General features: G+C 41.3%; 3 protein-coding genes across 3 annotated transcripts; 2 read left to right on the forward strand and 1 right to left on the reverse strand.

Annotated features, from left to right (window-relative positions):
- Positions 1-1,515: 1,515 nt before the first annotated feature.
- On the reverse strand, positions 1,516-2,712 carry MELLADRAFT_96284 (uncharacterized protein; the record flags this gene model as incomplete). The annotated part of the gene is made up of 7 exons (XM_007407617.1): positions 1,516-1,649; positions 1,782-1,873; positions 1,946-2,081; positions 2,164-2,269; positions 2,365-2,410; positions 2,543-2,599; positions 2,699-2,712. 7 exons carry the CDS (start codon positions 2,710-2,712, stop codon positions 1,516-1,518), a joined length of 585 nt encoding a protein of 194 aa, XP_007407679.1.
- A 14,858-nt stretch (positions 2,713-17,570) lies between these two features.
- On the forward strand, positions 17,571-19,181 carry MELLADRAFT_104290 (uncharacterized protein; the record flags this gene model as incomplete). Its single annotated transcript, XM_007407344.1, has 2 exons — positions 17,571-18,216; positions 18,673-19,181. The coding sequence occupies 2 exons, from the start codon at positions 17,571-17,573 to the stop codon at positions 19,179-19,181; spliced, it is 1,155 nt and encodes a 384-aa protein (XP_007407406.1).
- A 75-nt stretch (positions 19,182-19,256) lies between these two features.
- MELLADRAFT_104291 (uncharacterized protein) lies at positions 19,257-21,674 on the forward strand (the record flags this gene model as incomplete). The annotated part of the gene is made up of 3 exons (XM_007407345.1): positions 19,257-19,474; positions 19,537-19,913; positions 21,622-21,674. 3 exons carry the CDS (start codon positions 19,257-19,259, stop codon positions 21,672-21,674), a joined length of 648 nt encoding a protein of 215 aa, XP_007407407.1.
- Between the last annotated feature and the right edge of the window lie 3,461 nt (positions 21,675-25,135).

Raw genomic sequence — 25,135 nt, forward strand, 5'->3', positions numbered from 1 at the left:
TTGGGCAGTTGACCAAGGAACCAAGGAAGGAATTCAAGCTTTCTTAACGCGCAGAAGCTGTGCTGAAGAGCTTCGTCGGATTAGCCGTGAGGTTCAACAGATGATGCTCTTTGCTCTGAAGACAGACGAGAAATCTGATTGTCTCCAGCAGTTGTCGGTCAAAGGTTTGTATAGCACTATTTCATTACATGATAGTTCATTGATACATGGCCGTGATCGATAAATATGTAAATTAACTAAATGAACTTGATTTTGATTTCTATTGTACTGTACAAGAATGGGATCCGGAATGCAGCGGAAAGGACAGTTCGATCGACTTGGTCCAGCCTGGCGGACGACGTGCGAAGGATGTCTGGAATGAAAGCAGGACGGCTCTAAGCGGACTACACATGGGCCTTCGCCTTTCACATGCTCGAGATTGGATGGGTTGGAACACTCACATGGTTCAATTGTTGAGAGATACACATCAGTATTTGACTTCGACTGCTGAATTTGACGACATGTTGGCTATCAGGTGGGACGAGCTGATTAGAAAATGCAAGACAGAGTGGGAGAGAAATGTAAACGCACCAATTATTGAATCCAAGGATCTGGATGATCAAGAGGCTCTAGAGCAGACAATTCTGTTGTGGGGAGAGGAAGAGGAGTAGATGCGTGTGCCAGAAAATGAGCTTGAAGTTGAATATGAAGATGATAATGAGATGGGTGGAGATGAGTATGAAGAGGATTGATTTTGTATCGTTGTGTAGGATTGAAGTCTTTTGATGAAGGTTGGTCTGTATATAATGTAATTAGCTGTAAATAGACGGTTTGATGAGGTTTGATTTTGTGTATAGTGTAAATTAGCTGTGATTAGATTTGATGAGAGTCGATTTTTGATATAATGTTATAATCATTGAACAGTTTGATCCGTTATGATGAAGTTTGTTTTTTTGCATTTGTGTTCAATCTTGAGAATGGCAAAGAGGATCCAGTGTGAATTTTTGTTTGTCTTGTTGCCGTGGAAGATAAATATGGGGAACGCTGAGCCAGCGGAGTAGTGAGATGTTTATAGTAGTGCGGCAATGGAGGAGACAGACCTGTGCGGTCAGCTTGGGATGACTTCAGATGAGTCTGAGACTTAAGATGAGTCTGAGGCTTAAGATGAGTCTGAGGCTTCAGATGAGTCTGAATGTGGCCTGGACAGAAGAGTCTGAGCCTGTGAGCAAGCCTTAGGAAAATTGACTTGAGAGAAAGATTCAAACAGATGAGTCTTTCTAGTCATCGAGTCTTACAGGGGAGTTGGGGATAGCATCCCCCAGGAAAACCACTTTTCCCATGGGATACTATCCCAGGGGTCTGGTAGCCAGAGGTTCAAAGATTACCACAAAGAAATAGAAAGACAAACTCCTAATGGTGATCAGAAAACCTATCAAAATTTTCCAATCCCAATCAAACGTTTTTTTTCAAAAACGATGCAATCTGTAGAGCTGATAGGATCAAATGCAATAACAAATAGTATGAGATGAGATTTGCTTATTCTGCCATTTGAACATCTCCAGCGTTCTTAGATTCTGTACTTTTTGAATCATTTTGAGGTGTAGTATCCATAAACGCTTCAAGTTCTTTATCTAGATCTTTAGCACTTTTCATTCCTGATCTACCTCCTCCTCAATTTCGATCAATTCCGCCACCTCTCATTTCTCTGCCACAATGAGAAGATCCATTGGATGCCCATATTGGTCCATGTCCATGTCCATGATGATCTCTTGACCCTCTACTTGATCAAAACTCTCTTACACCTGATCCTCTAGGTCCAGTAGGTGGGAATGAAGACCTCGGGTTCTTGAATCGATCAGTCTTGTACAGTGATGGGTTGAATCTTTTAGTCAAGCTGAAACAGAACAAAATATCATCAAAAACGGGATGATGACCAGATAAGGACAAGAAGTATCGATGTGCCTACCGATCATGGTTGATCTGACCAAGAAGAACTGAAGCCTTGTTCGGAAGCGAGCTAGGCCCTTTATTGGGCACCAAACCTAGTGATGAGCAAACCCAAAGGGGCATACCAAATTCGTACCGTAATCCAATTGGTTGACCTGAGGGAGGTGAAGAATGTAGAAGGATCAGTAACAAACCTCAGAGTATAACAAGAATTGGATGAAGTGGCGCAAAACGTACCTTTGGCGGAGGCTCCATTGAAAGCTTTAATGGCATCGGCGGCATAACTCTCACTATGGTGGAAGATGAAAGCCAAGCCTTCAGTCGCACGACCTGACTGATCAAACTATCGGTCTGAGGTATGGAGTCAAGCATATATCAGCAAAAGGGATGGTGATGAGCTTTGGACAAGATAGAAAAGATCACAAAAATCAAACATACCTGTTCAGATGATAAACATACAAAGAGGTAGTAAGTATAATGATAACTATCTGATCATGATCTTGAGAATAGCTTCTGAGATTATAGGTGTGTGGGTTTCTCTCAGCAAGTTTAAGCGAGTATAAAGATCCTCAGTACAAGTTGAGCTGTAGAAAAACTCTCTCAAGTGAGCCCTAACACCATTTGATTCGTTGGATGAGATACATCTTCATCCCTCTTGAGAGATTTGAGGAGACTTCAGGATTGTATAGAATTTTAGAACGAAGGACGCGAAGTGTGTACCGTATGTAGAAGGAAAGCAGATGAAAGACCAAGAAGAGGTAGAGGTAATTACTTGAGTTGACTCATTGTGATTCAAGAAGTAGAAATCATTGAGGTCAAACTGTGTTGAGCATAGGATGGGTTAAGAACACTGAAGAAGTTGAAATTCTGAAAGAAATTGAACTTTAAGATGAAAACTCTTCAAAGATCACGTACTTTGATTACTGGTCCTCAATCAAATTTACTAATCTGTTCAAAGAGAGCCAGAAAGAAGAGGAATGAATAAGTTATCTTTTGATTGTTTTGAGTCAAGAAATAGCTTGTTTACCTCTAACGATCAAAAGTGCAGGAGCTCTAGCTTCATCAATCACAAGTGATTCTTTGATAGGTTGAGCCTCAAAAAGGTCATGCTTCCAATTATCACCTGTCTATTCATTTATCTATTCAAAAACAAGTTGATTAGTTTTATAAATTGATTCTTGTTTACTTACAAGTTTGATTTGATTAAAACTTACTTCGTTTATTCGATTTTTATCAAAGATTGGTTTTTGATTGGGTTGAAGTTCTCTAGATTTAGGGACGTGAAAGTGACTACTGACAGCTGACAGTCAGCACTGTCGGGGACATCCCAGTTACCCTTGTTCCCGAAAAAGTTTAGGGCTGGTGTTGTAAAACCCAACACAGGGCTAGCTTGACAAAGGCCCAGCCAGCCACCGGTGTCCCCCGGATCATTGGGTGTCAGGGGATGCCGCTGAGGATGAGCTGAGGGGCTTATATGAAATGAGCAGATGGGCCGGCCCTCCCTCAGGCTTCTTTGCTAAGGAATGTTGCCTGAGGGAGGCCTGATTCATCTCCTCAGTTCCTGTTGATCACATAATGAGCTAACAAGCAGAAAGAAAAGGAAAAGAAAAGGGAAAGAAAAGGGAACAAACATGGAGAAAAACACAAAAATTTCAACGCTCACATAGTTGTGAGCATCAATTTTTGCCCCTGTGCCTTGCCCATTCCACTGAGGCCGGTTCCCTGCATAACCTCCTCTTCCAAAATGATTACCCCCAAATCCTCCTCTTCCTCTAGCTCCTCCATACCTTTCAGGACCAGCATTATTGCCTTGCTGTCCGGCACCAAAATAAGTGTTGGGATTTATCCCTCCTTGTGGGGGCCCCCTGTTCTGAAACACAGGAGCAGGATTGTTGGTCGGGTTAAATTGATTAACCCTTCCCCCCACTGGGTTGCCAGGATTAGGCTTGCCTGCACCCCAACCACTCCATGCAGCAAACTGCTTTACTAACTCCGCCACCGCCGGATCCTCGGTCTTACGTCCGTCCGCCTTCTTACTCAACCCCTCCATCTTCATTCCCCTTCTTTCCATATCCTTCTGCACCACTTTGTCCTTCAATTCTTCATCCTTCTTCAATTTCACCTCCTTCTTGCCTCTCATTTCCTCAAAGACCAAGTCCACCTCCGCTCCCATGACTTTCTCTACCGCCTTCTTCAGCAGACTCCACCCTGGAAACGTATGCCTTCCGTCCTTTGTCACCCGCAACTGATTCTCATCCCGAAGCAACTCCTTGATCTTCAGCTGCTTGGCATCTGAAAACGCCTTGTAGTAATACCAGCAGACTTCATCTTCGGAGTCAATGTAGTCATTCCTCTTCAAATACCCTAGCATCACCTCGAACTTGTGTCGGAAACCTTCAAACTCCACCTTACTGTCCACACCTCCCATACACTCATACTTCAAGGTCAACTCCTTCAAATCCTCCACCGTATACCTTGGTGCCTCCCGCATTGATGCATAGCGGTCCTTCATCTCTTTCTTCAATAGCTTCCAGTCCCATTCTCCTTCTCCCCATCCATCCAACTCCTTGATCTCCTCCTTCAAATCCTTTCCGCTTACAAAAGCACAAACTTGCATCGCCATATCCACACCACTAGCCCTATCCACTTCCGCAGCCACCTCAAAATCCCGCAGAAACTTCTTGACGTCATCCCCTCGACTGAATCGTAGCTCCGAATCTTGAGGCTCAATCTTTACAACTTTCCTCCTTCCCTTCTTACCCTTTCCCTTCCTTCCAACCCTTCTTTCATCCTCACTACTTTCATCTGAGCTATCCCCCAAGCTGCTCCGACTACTGCTTCCGCTACTCTCTTCGGCACTTGGCTCCCGTCTTTTCTTCTTACCCTCCTTCTTGCTATACCTCTTCTTGCTCTTCTCCCGTTCTTCCTTCCTTGCTTGGTCCACTTCCTCCTTGACCCTCTTCTGCCACTGCTCCGCCATCATCTGTTCCATCCGCCTCATCATGGCCTGATTCTCCTGGAACTGCTTTTCCCACACCTCCTTTCCTTCACCATCCGAACGTGACTCCTCGCCGGCTCCCCTATACTCGCCAAAGAGCTCATCCACCGGTGGTGCCGCCGCCGGTGCTCCTTCTGCCGCTGGTACCTTGGGGGTCCTCTTGTAATGGCCGGTTGGTGGCACACCAAGACCCTCCTCCCCGTCCAATGCGCTACCCGCGTTTTCTCCCAACGGTAGGCCTGAATCCATCTTACTAAAAGTAAAGAATAAAAGAGAATGGAAGATGAAAGATGAAAATCCAAGTAAGAATTTTTGATGGAGTTGATTGGTTGTGTTGAGAGAGTTGAGAGTGAGTTTTGAGAAATTTGATGATGTTCGAAAATGAGATTTTTGAGCCAGTGTAGACTACTTGAACTATTGAGCTCCTGCTTGATGTGAAAGTTGTCCAAAAGAAATGCCCCAGTGGAGTCACCAGATGTAGAACTCCTACGCTGTGGAGCGTAGGCAGAGCCTCAAGGGGAAGAAACAACCCAAGTAGGATAAACCTCCAAGAGCCGTAACCAAAAAACACCGTTAAGCTGCCCTCAAAATACAGTGAGACACTTCTCGCCAACCTTTCTACCACCAAAAGTAAGCTTCCAACCTTGATTATCCAATCTACAAGCTTTAGTTCAGCTTTAAGAATCCCCGTAAAGGTCCTACGGTTCAAAAACAGATGTAAACAAGCTGTTTTTTACTACGTTCCCCAATGCAGTTCTCAAACAACTTTCCCGCAGCAAGTAAAAAAAATAATAAAACCTTGAAAATACCTCCAAAACCTTGATCTTCAACTTCTACAGATCCCGACAATACCCTACACACCCTATCCAACTTTAAACCCAGCAATTTGCACCTGTAACAGTGCAAAAGGTACCCTAATACCCTAGGACAAAACCCCTAGGTAGCTAAGCGAGATAAGTAAAAAAAATAACAAAATAAAAATAATAATCCAATTTTCAAAATCCCCAGTATAAGGGTTTCAAAAAAATCTTCGATAACACTTGTCTTCAACCCTTATATTCAAAATAAAGGTAAGACCTTGATCTCCTTTCTCTTGTTCTCTCTACCAATGCGATGAAATAAGAAAACTAACACTTGATTGTTATTTTTTTTATTACTTCTTTATCTTAGACTCTGATCGATTAAAAAAGGAAACTTCTAACAAAAGCTCAACGCTTTGATTCCGTCCGAATCGAACGGACTCGATAATGATCAAAAGAAAAAAAGAAGACTTTCAAAAACCTCTCTCTAGGATAAGACCCGCAACTTCACACTCCAACAATCAAAAACATCCTTTTATACCCAACCCTTCAAACCTAATCAAACCTATTGTAAGTTTGATTTTTTGCTTTTATCATTCCCATCTTCTAACCTCTTCTTAAGACCTATCCTGAGTTGTTTCTATGTTGTTTTTTAGGTCGGTCCGAGTCAAATCAAGCCTTGGACACTTCTCAATTGATCAAATAATCTATTACTGTTGACCTGTCACCACCCATTTCATCAATTCCCATCAAATCAAAAAATCGATTTTTTGATCCTGTGGTAAGTCCTTCTGAATGTTTCTTCTGATTCATTCATTGGTCTCTTCTAACATTTCTATATAGTTTTTGTCTAGCTTCATTTGATTGTAGCCTCCTTTGGATTAAATTCGATTTTTCAATTTTAAACATAGGTGAAAGTGAACATAAATGAGAAGCCACTTGAAGATAGTGAAGTTGTTGAAGGAGAAGAAGATGATTGATTGGAAAATTCAAATGTTTGTATATAGTTTGTTTTTGTTTTGAGTTATGTACTTTTGTCAAGTTTAAATGTTTTGAAATAAATTGTTTATAATTCAACAAAAGTAAATAAATACTTTAAGATAAGACAAAAACTAAAGTGGAAGAGATTAACATTGAATGATGATGAGTTGAAGTTCTATCAGTGAATTTTTAAATTGATTTAATTATAGAGTTCTTTTGTTTTTTGAGTTTGCTGTTGTTTTGTTATTTTTGGAAGAGTTTGACAGGTTTAAATAATTGAAGTAGATTGATTGAGCTGGAGAAATTGAAGATGATAATCAATTTTATTGATAGGTGGTGACCTTAAAAGACACTTGAAATGAATATTTTATTATTCTCAGTTTCTTTCTGAATTGCTTGATTGATTGATTGATTGAGTTATTTCCGAATATATCTTGGTCTTGGCGCGAACATTTGGATTACCACACCGTCATGGACATAAGCCTTAAGTCGTGCCTTGGTTAAGGCAACCAAAGATCCTCGATTTTCAAGTAGCTCTGATCAAACCTCACCAGAACGTCCTAGAAACGATCCAGATCACAATGATAAGTTGTATTAACTATCCTTTCTATCGAACAAATAGCATTCTGATATAAGATCTCATGCTAGCTAAAAATGAAGGAATAAATTGTACATTGGAAATTCCAAACCGCATCTCACTCAACAACTTTTCCAAAAAACCAACAAACATCCAGGAATCAAGTACAAGTTTAATTGATGTGAGTTTATAATTGAAGACATTAAAAGTTTTGGCTTTTGACCAGATTAGGAGAGCAAGGCATAAAATTAGTACATTTGGACCCACAGACCCTCTTTTTTGTTTGCATCATTCCACAAGCTTTCAATTTCAATTCACTACTTCAAATGCAAATGGTCTCGGGTTGGATTTCTGCTTTTGGGTCTTTTTCTGATCTTTGTTTAGACATCAATGTTGAATTTTCAACTCTCGTATTGAATTCAAACCTTGAGATTTTCCTATTCAGTATCATTGCACAAGGAAGAAACTGAACATTTATCACATGCTACATATATTGTGTAAAAACAAGAAGTCCTTACACAATGAGAATCAAGCCTTCTTTGTACCGGAGTCTTTATCTAAAAAATTTAAACCTGAAGGGAAGCAAATCTTTTTGTTTGATAAACAGGCCAAAAGAAACCATAATACTTATCATTGCGATTTTAACTTGTTTCAGATGATCTAAAAACTTACTTTTCAATTTGATGTGATGATTCAACAGCATTTTCAATTGGGAGTTAGCTGGAATCGTCTCTGGCATGGTCTGGATTGTTTCTAGGCAGTTCTGGTGAGGTTTGATCAGAGCTACCCAAAAATTGAGTATCTGTACAGGGCGATACAGGTTTGTGTTTTGGGTTTTGAGGTTTGTCCTCCATCCTCCTCTCTCGTCCATCGTAGTTATAAGACCTTGAGACCATTCCCTCAAGCGCGCGCAACGGGTGGGATGAGGGCATTCCCTTTCAAAAAACTGAGCAATTACAGCCGTTGTGAGAACTATTGGTAATTTCTTATTTTTTTGTGTTGTGTCGAGGTTTTATCCAAATCTGGCAGAAAGTAAAAAAAACCCACTTTCTGACCTTTTCTGACCTTGCGTACCGTGCGATACATGTCTATTGATTGACAGTTTGACATTTCTCCGACTCGATCGGTCTCACAGCTGATGAGACAGTTTTGAAAAGAAGGATGGTATAAACCCTTCTTCTCTTTCTCTCTCCATACCTCATCACAGTTCATCTCTCCCTCTTTCGTCTCCTTTCCCCAGAATCCTCTTTTGTCTCCTTTCCCCAGAATTCTGATTTTTGATTTTTTTATTCCTTTTTTTCATTTCATCCTCAACGCAAATCACAATTGTATTTTCATTTCAAAAAATTGGCTTTGTCTCATTTACCTCTCCAACCAACAACCTCACTCGATTTTGAAATTCAATATGCCTAAAAACTTGTACAGCACTGATATCAAGCTCGTGGTTGTACGGATGGTTCTGCAAGGAAAGACCTTTCCGGAGATTGTACGCAGCACGGGGATCAATCTTTCACTCACTACTGTGCGCCGTTGGTTCGATCTGTATTGAACCACTCGGGCTGTTGTCACAAATCCTTTGGACCACGCGAGGGATGGCGCACCTTGCACTCTAGGAGCCGCCGAGAAAGACTTCGTATTACAGGCACTTGAACTCGATCCAACTCTGTACCTAGATGAACTCCAGGCCAAGGTTGGAGGAGCGTTCGGAAGGACGGTCTCCGTCAAGACTCTGTCAACTGAACTTTGAAACTGTCTATGTTGGACTCAAAAAAAGGGTCACACCGTGCACCCCAACCAATCTGTCAGGGCTCGTGGTGCCTACATTGAGGTGATTTCTCAATATGACCCTCGTTGTTTGGTATTTGTTGGTAAGTCGATTTCCTTCTGATTCATCTGTTTCATCCATACTGACTTTGGTCCCGTTGGCAGATGAAACAGCCATCTCCAAACGTCGGTTATATCAGACCCATGCCCGTGCTCCCATTGGTCAACGCACGGCTCGGCTCCACAGACCAACCCAGGCTGCGCGTTGGTCAGCTTTGCCGGCGATCTCAATGGACGGTGTCGTTGCGGTATCTGTTCAGGCCGGTGGATACAGCAGGCTGGATTTTGAGGCCTATCTGGAAAATGACTTGGTATGTGGTTAGGATTAAGATGTTCTGTCTAAAATCAGCGCTGATTAATCTGTCTGTTTTCAGCTCCCCGCGATGAACCCGTTCCCGGCTCGGAACAGCGTTTTGGTGATGGACAATGCTCCTATCCACCACGGAGGAAGAGTGGAGGAGCTTTGTGCAGCGCGCGGAGTGAGGCTGGTTTATTTACCAACCTACAGCCCCGATTTCAACCCCATCGAAAAAGGTTTCTCGGTGCTGAAATCAAGACTCAGGCACTCCCAGGCATTGCAGCGAGCTATGAGTGCAGAAGACAAGAGAGCCGCGACAATACCCAAATTGCTCCGAAACGATATGAAATTTGGTCCATTTTCATATCGTTTCGGAGTGGGCGCTATGAATCGCTCCGCTCCGAGATCGCTATGAAAATGGAAAAAATCCTTGCCAGGTATTGGAGCGGAGGAATTGATCAATTCCCGCTACATAGCGCACTTAGCGGTGATGTAGGAAGACCAAACAAAAATTTTGTATTTCAAATATATTTGTACGTGACCATAGGGCTAGATACGTAGGAGAGTAGGACGTGTTTTCATAGAGACATCAGAAGCAAGAGAAACATGTATAATAAGAAAACTCAGAGTCAAGGTGAGACTTGAGTCACTTTAAGGAAGGAACACGTGTAAGAAATGAAATTGTATAAAAAGAAATTCTTTCGATGAAAGTAAATTGATGGACCTATCGGGTCATCTTTCCCGATGATTTCTTCTTTACCAATGCTTGCATATAAGATTGAAGCGCTTTGGCAGCTTCTTCAAACACCCCATCAGGGACGATTCCCTCCTTCAACCACGCTTGAGATCCAACAAGTCGCTCCATAGTTTTTGGGAGCATACTGCCTCTTGAAGGTGTACACACATCGGCAGCGGCTGAAAAAGTCCGCTCGCATGCACATGATGTGGCGGAAATCGCTAAGTAATTGCGAGCAATTGACGAGAGGATAGGGAAGTGGGTTTCGTGTTCCTATTGGTCATAAAGTAGGTTAGTATCCTCAGAAAGGGTGAGAAATAAGATAAGGATGGGACATACCTTCCACCATTGCAGAGGAGTTTCACCTTTACCGATAGGGAATTTACCAGATAAGTAATCTTCCAGCTCTGAAGTCGGATTCTTACTGGGACCGGTGTCAGATGTTCTAAACACATCAAAGTCATCGGACTCTGAGACTGTAGGCTCGTTAGTATCTTCTGGTGGTGGGGTTGGCTCGTGACTGTGAATGTTGATCTCATCAATGGCAGATTTGAAGGCATCCTCAATAAGCAGCTGCGATGACTCTTCGTGATCTGGATAATGAAGGTTGAAGAACTTGACTCAAAAGCGAGGGTTGACGATGGTTGCCAGGGCTATCGCGTCACAGTTGGCCGCCTCGTCTTGATATTCGGTCAGCCACTTGACCATGACATCGATGGCCTTGTCAAGAGAAGGGAAAATGAAAGCTTTGTTTTGAATATCGAGGAGTTCTTTGATTACGCGCTTATATTCAGCCAAGAGGATGCAGCCAGTAGGCCCATCCCCTTCTACTCGAGCTGTAGCATCAACAAAAGTCTGCCCATCCAAAGCGGTCAGATCAGTCAGTCAATGAACAAAACATTATAACCAAACTTTTGAAGGAAAACTTACCTTCAAAACCTTGTTTACCATTTCGACAGCATGCCACTCTGAAGCTGAGATTGTGACACCTTTAAAAAAACACGCCTTTCTATCGGCAGCAATCATCGAATTGATTACCTGCAAGGAAAAAGATGGATTTTGAGTGATTCGAAATGAAAAATTAAATTCAACTTTGAAATAAAAAGAGACTGACCTCCTGTGCCTCACATGCTATCTTTCGACTCTCATAGTGACTGTTCCATCGCGTTTTGCATGGCCTTTTCAACATTCGGCCATTGTATCCCATTCGAGTGGCACGTGTTTTAAAGTTGTTTCTTCGGGCGGCACTACTGGCAATCTGTCCAGAGACAGCGTCAACCTACATAATAAACATGATAAGCATCGATCAACTATGAGATTGATTCCAGAGAGGGATACTGACCTTGTGAAGTGCGGCTGCGACGAGATCATCTTTATCACAAGGTGATAAAGATGAGTCATCAATTATATCGTCTTCGTCATCAACACCGTCAGTGTACTCAGGCAATCCTTCATCGCCCTCGGATTCGGTGTCAGAAGCATGGAACTCAATGTCGTCTTCGCCATCGTTGACTTCTAGACCAGGGATCGGAAGAGCCACACCATGTGGTATAGAAGGTTTCCCATTGCTTACCTTCTGGCCGAGGGCCTTGAGAAGCTTTGTTAAACATTCTTACACCATGGGGGTATAGAAGGTAGAAGGTTTCCCATTGCTTACCTTCTGGCCGAGGGCCTTGAGAAGCTTTGGTAAACATTCTTTGGAGCTCAGCTGCCATGGTGGAGTTGTTTCCACCGCTATCTGTAGTCTGCGCTAAGATGTAAATACAATACAAACATAGGTCAGCATGAGGTAACAATGGTTTGAAAGAAAAGAGAAACCGATAAGTGAAAGAGATATGAGTAAGAGGACTCATCTTTTTATGAAGATCATGACGTATCAAGAAACGCCCAACGGGCCTGGCTAGCAGAGCCCCGAAATGTCGCCATCCCACCATCTTGAGTGTAAGATGGGTCGAACGATATTGCCAATCGTTGTCGATGTAGTTCGCGGTTGCTCCAACAAAGGCATAGCGATTGCCTTTGGTGGTCCAAACATCGTGGACGAGACAGAATTTACCTTTGTTTTCCTGTTGAGATTCCAATATTAGATCAGTTTAAGTACTACATGTAGAGATAATATGTATTTACTTACCTTCAAGTCGTTGAGCGCCTTGTGGTGTAAACCTGCAAACAGATGGACTGACTGTTTAGTCGCCCAAGCAGTCGATCAAACTACAGCTCCGCAATTGACACAGTAGAACGCAGCACGCAGGGCCGGGTCTTGAAAGCGAATCCATGGGAGCGCATGTCGAACCATCCAGATCACGAGGATCATGTTCAGCAGGTCGACTGAAAAAACCGGTCCATTGACAAAGGAGTCCAAAGTGGAGTTCTTCTTCTTTTCTGCCGCCATCTGTTCGTCATATGTTGGAGGAAGTATGAGACCGGATTTGATTGCCTTATGGCGCATCTTACACACAGGCCGGGACTCGTTCCCGTCGCGGTGGCCCCAGAGGTTCCAGTACGATGTGGGATGTTTCAAGAACGTGACCTTGCAGAACCTACACTTGAAACTGCGACCCTTTATATTGAATGAATCAAATGCAAGACAACATCAGCTGTGCTAAACAAAAATCGAGAAAGATGTAAAGAAAAGAGATAACGGGGTAGATGGAAGTCAACAATTGAGCGAGTAAGTGTGAAACTCTTACCACTGGAGGCTCGAAAAACTTGAGGAGTTCTTGAACGTGATCGCTTCGAACTTCCATGTAGCCAGGTTCTTTCGTTCCAACAAACTCGATATCCGAATCTTGATCTAAGTTAACCTCTTCGGGCACCTCATAGGCCTACAGATCATAGAACAAGTTAGGTCAAATCGACTGTAAGTAGTAGATATTAAGATTAAACTTACATCCGTATTGGCCTTCTTGCTTGGTCGGACTGAAGGTGAGCCACCCTTGGAATTGCCTGATGGTGATCTTGCTCGCTTACTGGTTGAAGAACGAGCCTAGAAAAATTGATATCAGTTTCGAGTGGTTGATAGAGTCATCTTGACTCATCTTACTTTGCCTTTCGCATTCGGTTTGGGTGCAGCTGGAACCGGAGCTTTGCTGACCTTCTTCTTGGTTGGCGGTCGAGGTGATGCTGGCCGATCAGCAAGAGGATGAGATTGGTCACCATCCGAAGAAGGAACTATCAGAGTGGTCCGTGAATCTGATGGGGTCGCCACAAATCCTGGCTGTGATCGTGCAGGGCTTGGTGGCCTAAGAGTTCTCGATCTAGAACTTGGTAAACTAGGAACCTGAAGACTAGGAGTATTGGAGATGGATTGGGTAGAAGGGGTTTTTGAGATAGCCATCGATATATAAGATATGAGCAAAAGGTTACAATTATGATGGAAGTAATAACTGTTTGAGTGGGTAACGAGAAAAGAACAAGTAAGTATCTTTGATTGAATCAATCAAAGATGAGGGATAGAATCTCACTGACCAAAAGATCACTACTAATACAACTTGGTAGTCGATTGGACCACATTTTGGCCCTCGAAATGTATTCCAGGGGTTGTGTTCCATTGGCCGTGGAGGTGGTGATGGACTAGGACCAATTAAGACAGGTGAAGTGGTCATCTAAGATCAAAAGAGGTGAAGGTGGGTGGCGTGAGGCGTCGATCTAGTGAAGGGGTGGGGTGACAACCCTCTACCCACCCCTTGGATCATGATGTCCGCTATATATCGGAGAACCCGATGTCCCGGGGCATTGCGTAGCGGTCCTTTTGCTATGGAAAAGTCTGGGGCTTGAGTTCGGTGCGCAGTTTCCGCTATGGACTGCGGAGGTCATAGCGGGTTCCAAATCCGCTCCGAAATCGCTCCGAAACAGCTATCTAGAGCGGAGCGATTCGGGTATTGGCCGCGATATTCATCACTTGTATGGACTTATTTACTGAAGATTTATGTGAAGGTTTATTAGCCTCTTGCTCGAGGCACGCTGTAGAACTCCTACGCAGTGTAGCGTAGGCTGAGCCGGAGAGGGGAAGAATCACCACTTGTGAGAGCGGATGAAACTACAGGCACTGTGAAGCTGCCCTCGTCCTTCGAAAATGATTTCGAATTTAAGATGAGGCTTCTCAATTTCACTTCTTTGTCTTTTAAGGCTTTCCAAAACCTAGTTTACACCTCGCGGTTGGATGTGCAGCGTTTGGCGGAGTCTAACAATACTACACACAACTCTACACAAGTTTGCAGTACTGAGATATGTGAACTCAAGATTGAGTGTTGAATGTTACGCTGGTGTAACACAGCTGTACAGGACTGGAATAAATTCCTGAACCTGACTCGACCTGGCCTCGACTTGGATCAAGAGGCAGGTTTGGCGAAACTTGATGTAAATCACACAAAGTGTAATTATGATAGTAAAGAGGGGGAATGGGTTTTATTGACGGCGGGGTTTTATCCGGAGGGTAGAGTACTCGGACTCGGGGCCAAATTTCGATTTTTGAGGTAACAAAATATAACAATTAACACCGCGGGAATCAATAGGTGTGAAACCCGATTGGGGAAAGTTGCGGTGACCGGGTCCGCAACTTTCTCCAATTGCGAATTGCGTTCGCAATTCGTTCGCATTTGGTTCGCTGTACACCCTTGAGACCGCATACAAATCAATTTATCTGTCTTGATACAATGTGTCAGAGGATGTATTAAGGTTGTGTTTGATTTCCTTTCAGAAGAACTGGTTTGAACTTTGGTCCAGGGTGATCTCAATCAATTTGCAAGTCATCAAATGTAATAGAGACGCTACAAGATGCAACAAATGCTTTTAAATGCTTTTGCAGTATGCATTACCTTTGCTTTTGCATAGGTCAACACTGATAGGAGATGCCCGTGCTCAGGACCTTTGTTTTGAATAGCTTCGAGGAATCGAGAGATTTCAACATCACTGCTTTACTTACTTTTGGTGACCGGCACTTGTGGTGACTGTTCCGGGGCATGTTGCAAGCGATTAGATCTGCAAAGAGGATATCAGGTGGTTGATTATGTACAGGGCAGTAGGCTTGAGTAAGCGAGCAAAGTCAGACACGACTTATGAAGTGTGCTTAACACTTTTGCAAACTTGCGAAAGTGTACATATTGACATTAGTGGCAAGCACATCAAAGAAAAGAAGCCGTGAATCAATACTTTGTCAACTGGCAAGATACAGTTGACCAAACCGTCTCTTCCAAAAAGGAATTGAATGCGACCTGATCATCCTCTAGGCTCTGACACATAAGACGGGTAAATGATAAATCAGCGCTGCCGGCATCTGGATTTATTCCTGTACTTGTGCGGTCTCGAGGGCGTACAGCGAACCAAATGCGAACAAATTGCGAACGCAATTCGCGATTGGAGAAAGTTGCGGACCCAGTCACCGCAACTTTCCCCAATCGGGTTTCACACCTATTAATTCCCGCGGTGTAAGTAAAAATAAGACCTTTAAAATATAAGACTCTAGACACCAATAACCAAGCTCAGCAAGATAACAAACAATAATTGGACTTGATAACACTCAATGGCAATGATAATAACAAGTGAAGTAAACTCTTTCTTTGTCTCTGTTATCAAAGAAAATCTAACTAACACAACAAAAAAAACTAATTGATTTACTGCAGTAATTTTAAAGGAAACTAACAACAGACTCGATCATAAAAACACTAGCCATTTACTCGATGACACACTTTATTATAACACACACACAAAAACAAATCCGGACATACACATTCATCCACAGATGGATTGATGGATTCCCCTCTCAGCAACCCTTCCCTTTATACCTTTCCTCGATCCCAAACCCCAACCCGATCATTCACATCTCAACCCCAACCTGCTTTTACTCCAACCGATCATTCTCAAAGTTGTTTTATCATCTCTTCTACTATGTAAGTGTTTTCTCTTCCTTCTCTTATTTGTTTTCTTGTATTGTTCATCATCTAATATTGATTGTTAACTTTTCGATCTCCAGCTCTGATTTCATTCTGCTTTAACTATGATTTCTCTATAGGGATTGTACCCCAAAATCGATCATCCTATCAATGTCATCTTCATCATACTCTATCCAAATTCGATCTCAAGTTCTGATTTCAATCTAGTCTCAACCTTTAAACCTCAAAGTGTAACTTTCTTTTCTCTTTCAATTTCGATTTTGATCTTTGATTTAGATATGAACTTTGGTGAGTCTTGGCTTCATCTCTTCATAGATGCAACTATAATCAAATCGATCCCAACCCCTTTCTAACTACCACCTTCAAAATTTGTCATCAAACTTTCATATCTGATTTGTTTCTTATTTCACATCCCACTAACACTTTCTAATTGTTTTTTTTTAGGTATATACCCCAAAATCGATCCTCATGTCAAGTATGTGGACACTCTTCAATTAATATATAACTTCAATTCATTCTTAATCTTATTCTTGACACTAACACTACTTGATTTTCGATTTTGGCCTGTACATTAGGTGTTTATTTAATGCATCTTATTGTCTTATTTAAAGCTTCCTTGTAATTATTTTGTCTTTGTTTCATATGTATCTTCAAATTTGCCTTGTTATAAGTTGTAATCAAACAATAAAAGCTATAATGAATGAAATGAATAATACTAATAATCTGATTGAGAGTGCCATTGTGAGAGAATGGGTTGAATATTGACTCTGTTCTCTATGTGTTTCATCTTATGGAGACCTTTTGTTGATTTGAAAGTTAGAACACAGAACATCCATGTATATATATTGATGATGAAAGTAACTAGAAAAATTATGAGAGTTGAGTATAAAGAGATCCCAGCAACATCCTTGAAGCAACATCCTTGAATGACCTGAAAAGCCTTGAGTATATTTCTTGAAGGAAATCTAGATTGTAGATGTTTTGTAAGATTGAAGATTGAACCCTTCTGACATTTTGATTTCCACAACGCTGAGCTAGATTCGTCCATGGATAGAGTAACTTCATAGAGACACGTACACCAAAGGGGAGATGTAAATGAAATAAAACCCCAAGAAGGATCCCATGGAGATCCGAATGGGAAGAAACACCGAAGTAGATACACAGGTTTCAAGGGAAATGGTCAAGAGATATCTCTTTCCCGTCTTCCCATTTTCCTTTCCACTCCATCTCATTTATCTCTTGAATTTCCCTTTTTACCTTACTCTATCCAATAGTTACAATTATTATTCACAAGTATAACTATAACTTATCTATAAACCTTTACTAACAAAATTTTCTTTATAACTCATTGATAAACCTAATTTTCCTGAAGTAATTCTCATCAAATCCAATCACCTAATTACCAAACATCGTTATCAACTTACATATTCTATCACAACCTGTCTACATACAATTATCCGAGTTGAACTTATCCAAATCCACCAATCAGAGACATCTAGAAATTCATTGACATACATCCCCCATTACAATTCGACAAGGATGACTAAGAACAGTTCAACCACGTTGAAGGCGATTCGGGCGAGCCGACGAGTCCAAGGTCTAGAAGTTAGCCCCAAAGGAGGAACAGGTGCCTTAGGAGAGAACAAAGCGGGACCTTCAAACTCCAAACCGAACCTCATTTCAACTAACAAACACCAAGAGGAAGATAACGATCACATTAAGCCAGACGACAACGCAGACGGATTAGGAGCCCAGTCAGAATTCAAAGAGAAGTGTCAACCAGATCCATTCAAAGAGAAGCGTCAACCAGATCCCACACAAAGCCAAAATTACTCCAACTTCATCGGAAACGTACCAATCCCTTTCCCAGCAGAGACGAACCCACTTTTCAACGCGACAATCAGAGTCCCAAAAGGCAAAGAACGGGCAGAACAATCCTCTTCCAATATAGACGACTTAGCAGGTGACTTTGTACATGAAGACTACAAATTGGTAGGAGCCTCCGACAATTTAGAAGTCAAAGACTTAGAAGAACACCAAGCATCTTCCCCATCTTTAGGATCTTCAAACGGAGAGGACGGACCAGACATCTCAAGCTCAAGCTCAGACTCCGACAACGGAGACAGCGAAGAGGATTCATCATCAGAGAGCGAGTCAGAAGACTCAGAAAGAGAAGTGAAGAAAGGTAAGCAAGTGTATACATCTTATAATTGATCATAAATAACCCTCAAAGCCCTTTCGTAATCTACACTCCATAACCCTCCCTTCGAAATAAAACAAACTCTACTCTCTGCATACTCCCTACCCCACCCTTAGGAGAAAAAAGAACTGCTCTTAATACCATCCCCATTCCCCTTTTGATCTCGTTCAGTGACGAATGATTCTCTCATCCGTTTATATTACTCGGTGATGATTGATTCTCCCGGAAGCTCCCAAGAAGGGTAGAGCGCCCCTTTGAATAAGAGGGAAGGGATTTAAACATATAAAGAAATCTGCCTTTATGGTGTTAAAAAACATAAAGACCTGATCTGGCTTAAAAAATGCAGAAGCTGCGAAAGACACATCACATAGTCAACAAATAAGACTAGAGAGCAATCAACAATTAACTTGAAAAAAATGGTTCTCCTCCTTTTGAAAACAGATAAGAAACGGAAACGCACATCAAAGTTAAAGAAGAAACTAGAAGACGCGAAAAACGAAATCAAACAATTGGGAAAGATAGCAAATATCAAACCATCAGAAGCGGCTAAGAAATCTAGTAGACGAGCAAAGAAGACGTCGGACAAAAAGAAACGTAGCAAGAAGAATGGAATACAAGTAAACATAGGTGTCATTTCAAAGTCAGACTTGATTCAATTACAACCGTTTTGGAGAAAACAAATGAAGAAGTTAGAGTCCTCCATCCCTTTGACAGTATTTGATCAAAGTTTCGCGCTAGCAGACAAAGAAGAGTACAAAAGACAACATCATTTGTCATCGTCGAAGACTTCTAAGAACAAAGGTTTAGAGGCGCAATCCGAGTTCAAAATGACTTACGGGGAGTGGACAGAAAACATCAGTCTGTTCAAACGTTACTTGATTCAACACAAGCAAAAAGAAGTAGCAGAAAGACTCAACTTTCACATCAAGAACGTGAAGCAAGTCAAGTAAGTAACTCTGACTACAATAAATAGATAAAAAAGACTGACAGTAGAACGGGGGAACAGGAGATCGACAGAGTGTTGGATGACAGCCCTACGCTATGATATACTTTGCAGACGACATATCTTTGTGGAAAGAATGGACAAAGAACCGATAAAAGATATTGGTACATTCATGAAGAAATATGAAGACAAGGCCAAAGATAAGTCGTTAAACTTTGGAGAGGCGAACGGAGGTGAAACTAACCCTTACGCGAAGGGAGGTAAACTCGAATGGAGACACCGTGAGACTGGTTTGTCATTGTGAGTAAAGAAGAGTTCATAAGAATAGAAGAAGAAATTGACCTAAATGATATGCATCACAGTAACCACAATTCTTCCACCGACAACCAACAAACAGCATCGAGCTCTAGAGATTTCAACAACAATTTTCATAGGAAACAAAGAGGCCCACGCCCAAACAGAACTTTCTCATACGGTGCCAAACCTGGGTTCAACCAGTACCACAAAGGACCAAGCTTTAGCCACAACGTCCCGTTTCATCAGAATCAGCTACCGACAATCCACATGGGATTCCCAAATCAAGGACAACCAAACTCGAACCAAGCACCAATGAACGTGAGCCTTGCCTCAATTCCAAACGTCACTACAAATAGCCAAGCACAGCCAAACAATTACAACAATTACCAAGGAAGAGGAGTAAGAGGTACTTGGAGAGGTACTAGAGGAGGAGTAGGAAGAGGTACGGGAAGACAAGTGCAGAATGATACGTTGTAGAACTCCTACGCAGTGTAGCGTAGGCTGAGCCGGAGAAGGTAAGAATCACCACTTGGAAGAGCGGATGAAACTATGGTGCTTTTACGCTGCCTTCAACCTTAAGTTTGTTGCAGTTCGAAAAGAACTAGAACAACTCTTAACAATTTTCTCTCCCCACGAATTCCTCCCGTAACACAATTTTAAGATTTACAAAAGATCCGCAAGGTTTGCCGGATTCCGATGATACCCCACACAACTCTACACGACGTTGTGGTGTAAAACTACGTTGCTTTCGATGTACACGGCTAGGTAGCACATGTAACAGTGTACAGGGCCGAAATGTAATTTCGGATCCCCGACTCGACCCGGCCTCGACTTGGATCAAGAGGCGGGTTGTTGGTTTTTGTTTTAGTCTTGAATCCGACGACTTCACGACTAGGTTGCGACACAGCTCAGCAACTGAAACAACACTACAATAGAACGATAAAGCAACACTGCCGACTTATTCCTAACAACCCTTTCTAACAATGGTAAACTTATTCTTTTCTTTCTTTCACTCTCTTTCTTTCAAACAGATAATAAAAGACTAACAAACAAAAAACATGCTTTAAACTTTTCAACTCTGAAATAGGCTCTTCAAGCACTCGATCACACTTTTAAGACGCACGCACACAGATTCTCACTTAGACTCAGACACACTGCACTTTTAACACACACAGGAACACTCTCCCCCCGATACTACACAAGATACGATGCCATACTCCCTTCTTATATCTTTCCGCTGCTCAAACTCCGACCGATGCCTCCTATTCCCCCCGATCAATTCCGTCCGATTGCTTTCTTTTTCTTCGCTCCGACCGATTCTGTTTGTTATTTAGCCCCTATTCGCCTCGATAGTTTTCTATTGAAACTCCTATCCAACTCAATTGTTTTCTATTTAAAACCCAGGTATGTTTCTTTGTTTGATTTTATTTTATTTTCTTTTGTTTTGTTTTCTTTTGATTCAACTAATCTTTCTTTTCTTACTCTGTATGCTGACTGCTTGGCTTTAGATCGATCACGAGATCTTTTGATTCGGTTCCGTTACCTCCGATTGATACGGATCGATCTAATTCAAGTTTAGGTAAGTTTTCATTTTTTTTTATCGTTGTTATCTTGTCATTCTTTTCTTTTTGTACTCTTCTCTACTAGTGATCCTGACTGTAGTTTATCTTTGTCTTTATTTTGTTTTCTTCTTTGTTTTCTTCTTCTTTAACTTATCTTATGTTTTGTTTTGTTTCATATACTTTATTCATATCTTTATTTATTTGCTTGTCTTGACTTTTCTATGTTGATGAATTGTATAGTAGTTGTCCTTGAAAAATTTGTTTAAATAAAACTAAATAAAAATGAATTAAATTTAACTAAAAAAAAACTTCTATACTCGAGTGATTGTGAGTAAAAAAAGTGAGCTCTTTGAGCAAAATGCTGAGTCTTTAAGGCTTGTTATAGTGAGGTTCTGTGCGTATAAAAGGAGGAGGTTTGGAGGGTATTCTGCTTTCCACAACGTGAGTGTAAAATCATGGACATGTTCCGGATTTCATTTAACTACCATGCTCTTTAAGCTATGCCAATATATTTCCCTACATCAAAATTTGTTTCAAAGTCACTCCTTAGTTAAATTACTTTCATAATTCTATTGTAACGCTTTTAAGCTTTAGAAGTTTTGACACACTCCTTTAATTATCTTGTACCCATGAAAACTTGAAATGAATTCTTATGATACATTTGCTTCGTATTAGGAATGACACGGAGAATGAAAGAATTGAAATAAAAGAGATAGAAACCAAAAATTCAAGAGAACAATCAGAAGAGAAACTAACTTGGCCAACTAAAGCAAAATGTAGCATGGTGATAGAGAAATGGGAAGAAGAGCTAAAGAAATGCAGCTTACTACCATTCTACGATTTCGTACTAGATGGATTCCGAGATGGTTTCGACCAAGGAATTCCAGAACATGCAATAGGAGGAATGAAATATTATTGTCCACCGAATCACAAATCAGCTCAATTAGTGAGAGACAAGATCGAGAAGAGCATAGAAGAAGAAGTATTAGCAGGAAGGATGATAGGTCCATTCACGAAAGAAGAAGTAGCAAAACACTTTAAATTCTTTAAGTCAAGGGTCAAGCCCAATGGGAGCTGTAATAAATGGTGACGGATCATTTAGGCCAATAAACAATCTATCATTCCCGAAAGACAATCCAACAATACCTAGTGTAAACTCAGGACCCTGGAAAGCCCCTATATACCCGCCTAATTGGGTATGTAGGAATTGGCCTTTTTGGGTAAAAATGGTCCTTATGTTCTGTGTAGGAATTCTAAAAATTTGAAAAAAAAAGTCACACAGGAGCCTTATTTTGTATGTAGGAATATGTCAAAAAGTGTGGAAAAAAAAATTAGGTTTCTTACACATTAGGTAGGAAAGAGGGTTCTCAGGGCCACCAGGCTACCCACTTCAATACATAAGGTGAGTAGCAATGATCATCGAGTCACAATGAAACCTGATGTTATTGTGTATACATACCAATCATGATAGTATTGAGTTCGAAGCTCAGGTAAGACAATTTTTTGCACATTTTTATGTAAAAGGGTGTGGAAAAATGTCATATTATGACAGTTGATGGTCATTGAAATCGAGATGTCTGACAGTCTGGCATGGGTCAGCAAGAAGGTTGTTTCAACCAGTTTCAACCGAGTCCAAACATTTGAAATGGCCTGAAAGTTGCTGAAACAGCTTGATTCTGCTCGATCACAACATTTTTTTTGTTTGATCTTGATAGTTTTCGTTGATATTAGACACAATTACTATATCTCGTGTAGCAAAAGGAAAAGGTAATGAACGAAAGAAAAAAAACAACCACCAGGATCCTGTGGCTTCTGATCACGCCAATGCAAATGGAGCCACCAAATTGGACCCTCGGACATGTAGTAAATTGGTAGCCATCATGCTGAAAAACTCTGAGCAGATGGACAAGGCTCTGGATCGCTTACATCGATGGAACATTCATGTAAAGCTTGACCTCAATTGGATTGCAAAAAATACATCAACAACTCTCGACATCGCAACACAAACACTTTATACAAGTGGCAATGTATCAGAAGACAATCCACTTGAAGTAAACAAGTTTGTTGTGGTTATAAAAAACAATGTATGTCATCCCCTGTTTCAAATATGAAGCTGCCGACTCTGATCATTTAATGTACTCTTGATTCGTTTTAGATGCTTTTTTTGGGTAAGATCTGTGCTCTCTACATTTACCAGAATGGTAAGCACGAGTGGATCACCAAATCGTCCACTCGATCTAAGCTCTCATATGCATCTACCCAGCTTTACATGTATAAAGGGAATCCTGGAGCGTGTAGTTTTGAAGAAAACTTTCCAAATCGCCTCATATTCTCGCATCTTGATATAGCAGATATTCACTATGTGTTTCCCCCCACCTCATCAATGAATATTACTGAACCCAAGGCTAACACCATATGGATTCCTCAAGCTTATCGTGCTATGTTAAAGGCTATGAGCCAGAAACAGTACATCAAGGCAATTCTTGAACAACTTGCTGTTGAACACGCTAAAGCTAGAAAAAAATAAGCTATACTTGAATTGTAATATCTAACTTGGTTTTTATTTCTCTCCACCTTATCTAGAGATTTGATTTTGTGTTATTTCTTCAAGTTGTTTCGCTTCATCTCTCCCAAATTCAAAAAAATACCAGTCTCTTTAGTCCCTTTTCTGAAACGTTTGACTGCTCTTTTTCTACTTCTTGATATTGAATTCTCAGACCCTGATCTCCCTCATGTGTAGAGATTCACTTTGATGTTTTTACCTGTTACAGCAGTGGACCGACTGCAGTGGCTGGCCAGGAACTGGAAACACAGTCCCTCCAGTGGCTGGCCAGGAATTGAATTACTCGTTTTTTTTAAAACTCAACTACATAACACTACATAGCTATACTACTCACTAGTCTATTTCTCTCTCAACAACTTCAACTCTTGTGATTCTTCTACCAAATTCCCAAAAAAATATACAAGTTTTTCCGGAAAAAAAATCAAGATGTCTAATTGCTCTGAAACGCCCAAAAACACAGATTTTGAGGGTCCTTATGCAGATGGAAGGAATATTGGGACCTTTCTCCGAAAAAAAAATGGTCCTTTGTCAACAGGTAGGAATCCGAGTTTTTTTTGTGAAAACCGGCGAAATTTGTGTAGGTAGGAGGGGAAAATTTCGGGATTTCCATTAGGAGGGTATATCGGGGCTTTCCAGGGTCCTGTAAACTCCTATGTGAACAAAGATGACTTCAAGACAACGTGGGATAACTTTTCAAGAGTATATTCATTCATTGCAAACTCAGAGCACAAACTTCTAATAGCATTGTTTGACTGGCTAAAAGAATATAGACAAATTCCAACAAGGCCTGATCAATGGCCATACCTATTAATTATGAATTTCAAAGGAAAGATGTACATAGATTTATTTATTTACTTTGGAGGAGTCGCAGGTTGTGGAAGCTTTGGAGGTCCAGCAGACGCATGGAAGGATTTAATTAAAGCAGAATTTAAACTCGAAGAAGCATTCAGGTGGGTAGATGATAATCTGCTCATAAAACAATCAGATTCAACAGTACACATGGATGAGATAGTCAAATATAGCTCTAGCTTAGGAGTAAAAACAAACAAAACGAAATTTTCACATTTCAGCAAGGCTGGCTCAGCAGCGCAGCTGCAGCGGGTAGCGCTGCTGAGCTTTGGTACTCATTTGCCAATTATGTTGGTACCGGGGCCTAAGCTACGGTACCCAAACAGAGCCTTGGCGGGTGCCGGGTCAAAGTTCCGCTTCCCGGTTTGAGGATGGCCGGTAACGGGAGCAGAGCTACGTTTTGGTTAATACTACTCAGCCACCAATTCCACCTTCGCTTCCCACTCCCGATTGGAAGTTGGACCTCCACCTTGACGCCCACCTATAGTAAGAACAAACCAACTCAAACCGCACGGCCAATGACCACATCTTCAAGATCTTATGGAAGCCTCTTAGATTTGATGAATTTATTAATCGGCTCACCATGTGGTGTTTATGTATTTGATAGGAATCAACGGAAGTTGAAGACATTCCATTGGAAGACCTAGTTGAGTATATATTCTCTTTTCTGGATCGTTTTCTTTTTTGATC

This window comes from Melampsora larici-populina (genome assembly GCF_000204055.1).
Source record: "Melampsora larici-populina 98AG31 unplaced genomic scaffold MELLAscaffold_9, whole genome shotgun sequence".
NCBI lineage: Eukaryota > Fungi > Basidiomycota > Pucciniomycetes > Pucciniales > Melampsoraceae > Melampsora > Melampsora laricis-populina.